This window comes from Nicotiana tabacum, chromosome 15 (genome assembly GCF_000715075.1).
Source record: "Nicotiana tabacum cultivar K326 chromosome 15, ASM71507v2, whole genome shotgun sequence".
NCBI classification, from domain to species: Eukaryota; Viridiplantae; Streptophyta; class Magnoliopsida; order Solanales; family Solanaceae; genus Nicotiana; species Nicotiana tabacum.
Window position 1 is genome coordinate 108685931 of NC_134094.1, and position 8356 is coordinate 108694286.

An 8356-nucleotide genomic window follows, 5' to 3' on the forward strand; every position below is an offset into this window, starting at 1 on the left:
TCTTTTCTTTAATAGAATATGATGAAAAGATGGGCCTTTTAGTTTGTTCCTAGCAATTTTATTCAAAGAAGTTTCTGAATATTTGAGTGCTAAGATCTGCATGCTCGTGGTCATTTTATTGTTGTAGTCGAGTAGTTTAATTTATTTCGTAGTTGACAGATCTGAGTATCCATGTTCTTTGATATTAGTTTGAACTACTTAGATCATAGTGCACTTAAAGAATGAGTGAGGCAATAATATTTAGTATTGAAAGAAGAGTATTGGACTGTTGACATTGGTGAACCTGTGTTCTGTCAAACTTCATGTCAAAAGGTTTCTGTTGCATTTGTACCTGAGAAGTTAATTTTACAAAACTGGCCACTTTTGTTGCATTTTTCACCTTAATTTAATGCCAAATAGCTACAGTTGTGGTAGTAATTATTTTTTAAGTTCAATTGAAAGGCATCATATATGCGATTTCATGTCTTATGCCAATTCTATTGATTAAGATGATAGATTTCTTTAATAGTGGATGATGACTAGTACTTATTGGCTTGGATTCGAATTTTGAAAGTGATAAGAAAAAGCCTATTGAAATAACTAAAAGCAGAAAAATAGAGAAAAGTGCCCTTTAATTTGAATGAAAAAGTGATCTTTCAAGGAAAATTTATGTTGAGCTTTTAGAATTTGCACGTGTGGTGGCCTATTTTTTTTTCATAAAATAAAAACAAACAAATTAGCCTATCCTCAAAGTGAGATAACCCGTCTTTTCAAATACTTGCAAACAAATTGGTCTACACTTTCATAATAGCTGGACAAATAACTTGAGACAATTTTTTCTCAAATAATTAAGTACCAAATAATTTAAATGCTAGGCACTAATAGGCATTCTTTAACTTTTTTATTCACGGACTCGCTTGCGTAGCGTGATGTTTAACCTTTAATTAATTCATTAATTTCATACCAAAATGAATAGCTTTAATTAATTTCTAATTTAATTAATGCTTTCGCTAAAATCGCGGATTCGCTTGCGTAGCGTGATAGTTGATATTTAATTAATTCTTCAAGTGTAGTAACGTTTTCAAAAGTAATAATGTACTAATAATCCTTGCCATAACTGCGAATTTGCTTGCGTAGCGCTGTTATGATAAAATTAATAAATTTCGTCTCGATCACGCATTCGCTTGCGTAGTGTGGTTACGACATCTTATTATTCAAACTTTTCTTTAATTTTTCTAATAATCCAGAAATAAAAGCGGATAGGTATAATATAAAAATCATATAAATCACAGTTTGACTAAAATTAATTCAAGTCAAGTTTAAGTCAATAAAGCAACCGTGCTAGAACCACGAGACTCGGGGAATGCCTTACACCTTTTCCCCGGTCAACAGAATTCCTTACCCGGACTTTGTTTTCGTAGACTAATTAATAATAGAGTCAAACCTTCCTTTGACTAGGAATTTAAATAAAAGGTGACTTTGAACACCAAAAAATTAATTCCAAGTGGCGACTCTGTAAATAAAATAATTCCTACTCAAGTTGGTCACGTTAATTGGAAAAACTCTTTAACCCACAATCCATAACATAACACATATCTTTTTGGGGGGTAGAAAAGAAGTGTGGAATAGAAAAGGGGTGTGACAACAGTCTCGTATAATAGTTATATATGGTATAGATCGTTCGTATTCGTGTATAACAAAAATAACATGTGGATGCTTTCTTATTTTCTTAACCAGGTAAAATTTTACCTCTAGCATATGCTGTTGTCGATTGAAAATGATGGTTCCTCGGAATGGTTTTTTGAAATGTTTAGACAGGTTTTTGGGGAAAGGGAAAGGATGTTCATCGTATCCGATCGTCATACAAGCATATTAAGGGGTGCTTCGATTGTGTATCCAGAGGTATCTCACTGTGTATGCATCTTTCATCTTTGGAATAACATAAAGAAGCGGTTCAAGAAGAACCATGACCGGCTGAGGAAAATATTTTTTGCAATGGCCAGAGCATACAAAATTAAAGATTTTAATCGCCTCATGCAAGATATGGACAACTTTGATAAGAAGGTAAGGAATTACCTATTCCAAGTTGGTTATGAAAAGTGGTCCATAGCGCATTTCACTGTTAATAGATCCATGATGATGACTTCAAATATTGCCGAGTCACTCAATGCAAGAAACAGAGAGGCAAGAGAGCTACCAATCATAAGTTTGCTAGATTACATGATGAATTTAGTTATGGAATGGAATAATACAAATAGAATGACTTCAATGAGTACATTTACTGGCCTAGAAAAATAATATAACGAAGTACTGAAGGAAAATAGCAGTTTGTCACAGAAGATGACGGTAAATATTCTTTTATCATGTCTTACTTCATACGCCTGAATAACTTACTTTGACAAAAATGCATTAATACTTGTCATGTCCATATTTTATTAATGATATCTATTTAAATTTAGGTAAGGCCTTCAACCGATTATGTATATGTAGTAATGGATGCTGAACAAAGACGGAACATAGTCTGCATGCAAAAAAGGGAATGCTCGTGCAAACAATTTCAAGTGGATGAGATTCCTTGTCCACATGCTATGATAGTATTGGACTACACACACATAGAAGCATCCAAATATTGTTCTGCCTATTACACCAAGGAATACTTCAAGAAGACATATGAAGTATCAGTTAATCCACTTCTAGATGAAACTATATGGGACTTTCCAACAGAGGTGCTAGATAATGTGGTCCTACCACCGATAGTGAAGGGCAAATCAGGAAGACCGACGAAGTCGCGACGCACGGGACTTTATGAATATTTGTATACTGAAACAGTTACCTGTGGACTGTGTGGAAAACAAGGACACAACAGAATAACATGCAAGAATGCTCGAGATAACTAGTAGATGTTCCTACAATGATTTAATATTTTGTAACTATTTTCCTTGTGAATTTTACAATTAGAATATTGAAAAAATAATGAGATTTACAATCAGATTCTCTCTGATGTATGAATAAAGATACTAGAATAAAGATACTAATTTTTGTCGTAATGAAAGTATTGATATAAGTTTTATTCCAAATACTATTATGGATGTCACTATACAAATAAATATATAAAATAGATGTCAATATACAAAATATATACAAAAATAATTGTCACTATACAAAAAATATACAAAATAGACTGTCACTGTACAATTTATATATAATAGACTGTCACTATACAAAATATATATAAAATAAACTATCGCTATACAAAATATATGTCACTATACAAAATATATACAAAAACGACTGCCACTATAAAGAAAATATACAAAATAGAATTTGTTTATTTATATAAAAAAAAAATAGTCTGTCACTATTGTATATACAATTTACATACAATAGACTGTGACTATACAAAAATTATACAAAATAGATGTCACTATAAAAAATATATACAAAAAAGACTGTTACTATACAAAATTTTACAAAATAGACTGTCGCCATGCAGTTTATATACAGTTTAGCTGCCCCCAAAACTTCATTCACAAAACTTCCTATAACAACTTAACAACACCAGCTAAATTTGCAAAACCTGTCGAAACATTTTAAAACTGTATAAATTACAAAACTAAAACTGTAGAAAAGTCAAAACTACACAAAATCTGAAACTTTTAAAATTTCACTATTAACTGAAAACAAACAAGTCGCAATTAAAAGTAATATTCAACATTAGCATTTCAAACATATTGTTCAAAAATTTCCCAAACAAAAAGCATAAAACGTGATGTAAGTATGCAACTGTATCCAATCATAAGACAATATCATAACCAAACTACTTCATCTTAAAACTACATGTGAATTTTCCGCTAAACTATCCCAAACTACTTCATCTTGCCATTTTTTCTTGATATCCTTCAAAGTCTCGTCATCACCAATGGCATGTGACTTGCCATTTTTCTTGATATCCTTCAAAGTCTCGTCATCACCAATAACATGCGTCTTGCCCTTTTTCTTGTTATCCTTCAAATCCTTGTCATCACCAATGGCATGCGACTTGCCCTTTTTCTTGTTATTCTTTTTTGTCAGACCCTTCAATCTACCAGTAGACTCGTCATCACTAACTGCATGCGCTCTTTGTTTCTTCACTCTATAATCCCATAGCAATATACCATATCGATCTCGTATCCCATCAATATCAATAGCTTTAGAAATATTGCTGCCTTGAATGATGTACTCAGCAAATGCAGTAACATAAATACCATAGTCACTACATACAAGGTCGCACATAAACGTTGAATAAGTTAGTATAATATCCAAATAGGAATTCATGTACAAAAATGAATAAGAATAAGAAATATTCAATAATAATTTGCGTGTTATCTTGCATTGGCAACCCATCAACGACATGAATCTCAAAAGGATCAATGGCGGAAATTCCCATAGGATTCTCTTTTGTGTCCTAGAAACCAATACGATGAAGGAAATATGGGCGCAACACTGAGTATGGCTCGATTGATCTCCGAACTACACTATTCTGCCGCGCGCCTCTCATAGGATCGTATGCATAAATGCACAGATCTTTGAATGAAAGTCTCGCCAATATCCAGTGCCACTTATCAGACAGATTTATAGGAAAAAAGGACTTCATCAACAATACACCAAGGAACATTACATCTTAAAAAATACCCAAGTATATACTCAGCAATTGGATCTGTTTCAGTAATCAAATTCATGTCTCTATTTTTCTCCAAAAACTCCTTGTACAAATTCTAAATCAAGCAATTAAACCAGCAGTCGGTAGTTGTGAATCTTACTGGAACATCAATACCGTACTTCTCTTTCTTTCTCAAATAGTAAAAAATAACATCAATATGCTGAAATATGAAGAATAAACACACACAGTCAGAAAATTACATTATGAGAAAACTAAAATGTATGTTTTATGTATAAACCGATTATACATTTTACAGAAGATACATATACATAAAAGATACTCTTCCAAGTTGATACATATTTTCTATTGCCATTATTGTTCTAGTCCTTTCTTCTGCCTACCATCCAAGGGTTACCGAGTCCCATTTCTCATCTTATTACATATAGAATCTATATGTAATTACAACATAGATAAAAGAAAATAAATGGCATTTATGCTAACAAATTAACATCAATATGCTAAAAATATGAAGAACCATTATAGTATTGACTTACTGAATCACACAGGGGTAGGCCGGGATATGCAAATATGAAGAACCATTTTTTCTCCAATATCATCCACTCCAAATTCAAAGATTGTCCCTGATGAATCATGATAAACAGATATGGTTCATAACACGAAACACGAAAACTTACAGTGCATTAGTCCTTAAGCCTCTATTGATGAAAGTGTTCCACTTACATAATATTCTAAAATCAACAGGATTGTCAACATTTTCCTGAAAAATATACAAAAAGTTGTAAAAATTATAATAACAGGTAAAAATAACAAATAAGCATAGTCATGAGAATACCTCTGAAGCACAGCGTTCACCTAGAGGAAGAGCTACAAGAAATTAGAAGTTACAATCCAAAGAAGAAAAAAAGTTCAGGAGTTAACATCCCTGGCACTGCTAGGGCAAACAAGAAAAGGAAGGCTGCCTTTTCTATCCCTGTTGAAATTCCTCCCACAAGAGGAAGACCCACAAGAAGTCAGAAGAAGCAGAGTGAGGCTGAACTGGAGAAAACCTTAGAAGAAAGTAAAATAAAAGATGCTTCTAAGGGAAAGAAGAAGATGAGTGATCCTGTTGAGGCTGTTGAAATTGATGAGATAGACCTGGTCCTTCGAGATGAAGATGAGACAGAAGAAGTGGAGGTTCTGACTCCCAAAGCTAAGAAAGCCAAGACTTCCACCAAGAAGTCTGTTTCAAAGTCAAAGTCCGTTGAACCATCCACTTTGGCTAAAAGAACTAGGTCTGCTGTGAAATCAAGAAAAGTGAAAATTACGGAGGAAGAAAAATGGAGTGGAGAAGAATAAGAAGAAGATTCTAATGCTGAGAAAGACAAGATGGTCAAATTTGGAAAGAGGACTATCTTTAAAGGTAGACTCCTCAGGGACTTGGAGGAGGAAGAAATGGTGATGCTTTTGGAGAAGTTACAGTTGCAAACCTGGAAGGACATGGTCCTTCAGATGGATGGCAGGCTGGCCAGGAATGAAATTATGGAGTTTATGGCCAATTATGAGATAAAAGATGGTAGGGTCACCAGTGTGGTAAAGGGACTGAAAGTAACTTTTGATGAGAAAGAGATGGGAGAGATCTTGGGTGTACCTGCTGAAGGGTACAATGATTATAAGATACTAAAATGGCCAAGTCTAGAGAATCTCCCTACTGCCCTTGCCATTACTAGGAAATTTGGTGACAATAAAGAGGAACTTGAGCCCAAGGCTATTTACAAAAGTGAGATGAAGCAACCCCACAAAGTGCTATTCGAATTTGTAAACAAATGTGTGCTGCGTAGGCAGTAAAGGAGGCACATTGCCACATTTATGGACCTGGTCCTTATGGAATGTTTAGATAGTGGGAGGCAAATAGCTGGCCTGGGTTTATAATCCAGCTTCTTGACAGGGTTCTAAATGGTACCAAGACTCATGCCACACCCTATGGCTTTATTCTCACGGTTGTACTTGCGTACTTCAAGGTACCCATCAAGAAATGGGAGGTTGGTACAAGCAAGGATCATTTTGGGGAAAATACTCCGACTGCTTGTGACTATGAAGTCCAACCCACTCCTAAAGAACTTGGTTCATCCAAAAAGGTACCAGTGAATAGCAAAGTGCGAGCCTTGGTGCAAGAAAGTGGGGCCAAGGATGCTGAGATTGATAGGCTGAAGAAGAGGTTGGCAGAAGTGGAGACTGAGAGAAATGCTCTCAGAACTGAGCTGGCAAAAGAAAATGAGAAGAATGATGGCATTCTTCAAGATATGCTGAAACTACTCCAAGCCAAAAATCAAGAACCTGGTCCTTCCTAGCCTTAAGCCTCCTAGCCTAGTGTAGATCAACCAGTGACCCAGTTTGGGATTTGTTTTGTTTCTTTTGCTTATGTTCCAATATTTTTATTTCTTCTTATGCTTTATGGTAGGATCTTATCAATCACTGAAATTCACTGTCTTTTGCTCTAACTGTTTGTTTATATTTATTTGATGGTTAAAATTCTTAGCTTGATCTATGATGACTAACCCATGATTGCATTTGAAGCAGCCCCAGTGGCCATGAGTAAGTTTTGAAATCTGGTTATCTTACTTATTTATGTAACTTTTCGATGATGCCAGAATGGGGAAAAGGGGTTGTGCTTTACACTTTGAACAATGATTTTTATAACCTAATGTATCTAGTCCTTGATGATAAGTGATTAAAAGGAAAAGTATTTCTAACATTGTGTTGATGTTGAGCTAAGTTGAAACAGGGCCTAAGCTTATGAAAAGCACATGGTTTGTCATCATCAAAAAAGGGAAAATTTGTTGGCCCAAGTGAAGGTTAGTTTTGAAGATTGACAAATGAAGCTCAGGCATGAACCAGGTCCATCCCTTGTGTACATAGACACGGGCAGATTCGAGCATGTGGGATGCACGTGAAGGAGATAAGCTTAACTTAGTATAATTGATATCTCCTGATTGTAAATGTTGCATAATTGATATGGAGAAGGATTCCTTACTCAAAGAGAACACTATCCAAGATAAGGAAGGAGTTAGAAGTTGAGATCAACTAGAACTCTTCCACCAAGGAAGAGTAGCATTAGAACTCTAGTTATTTCTTCATCTACTAACTCTATATATTGCAGGATGTTCTCATTCTACATGCATGCACAAAAGCAGAAGTTAAACGTGAATTGGGAGCAAAATAGCAAGGCATTTTGTAAGCAATTCGTGTGTGATTTAAGTGTGCAAACCTGAAGCTACATGAATCAGATAGAAGAACCAATTCCAAGTGTCTGTCTTTTATTCTAGTTCAATTGTAGTAGGTGTTTTCATATTGTACCTTTCAGCTTTATCTAGAGGTAATTGTAATAGGAACTCAGAGTATTCAAGTGTAACGACCCGATCGGTCATTTTGAGCTCCAGCGCGTCATTCAGCGGTTTGAGGCCTTGAGTAGCTTCACTTAAGGTATTATGACTTGTACGCATGGTCGGAATTTAGTTTCGGGAAGTTCAGAGTTGATTTGGAAAGAAAATTCTCATTTCGAAAGCTTTAAGTTGGAAGAATTGACTAAGGTTGGCTTTTTTAGCAAACAATCTTCGAATCGGAATTTGAAGGTTCCAACAGGTTCTTATGATAATTTTGGACTTGGGTGTATGTCCAGGTCAAATTTTGGATGACCAGGGAACGTTTCGGCATCTATTGTGGAAGTTAGCATTTTGGAAG

At 34.9% G+C, this 8356-nt stretch overlaps 1 protein-coding gene across 1 annotated transcript; it reads left to right on the forward strand.

The window, feature by feature from the left end:
- The first annotated feature begins 1974 nt into the window (after positions 1-1974).
- Positions 1975-2876, forward strand: LOC142169791 (uncharacterized). Its single transcript, XM_075231702.1, has 2 exons — positions 1975-2043; positions 2439-2876. Exons 1-2 carry the CDS (start codon positions 1975-1977, stop codon positions 2874-2876), a joined length of 507 nt encoding a protein of 168 aa, XP_075087803.1.
- Positions 2877-8356: the final 5480 nt, after the last annotated feature.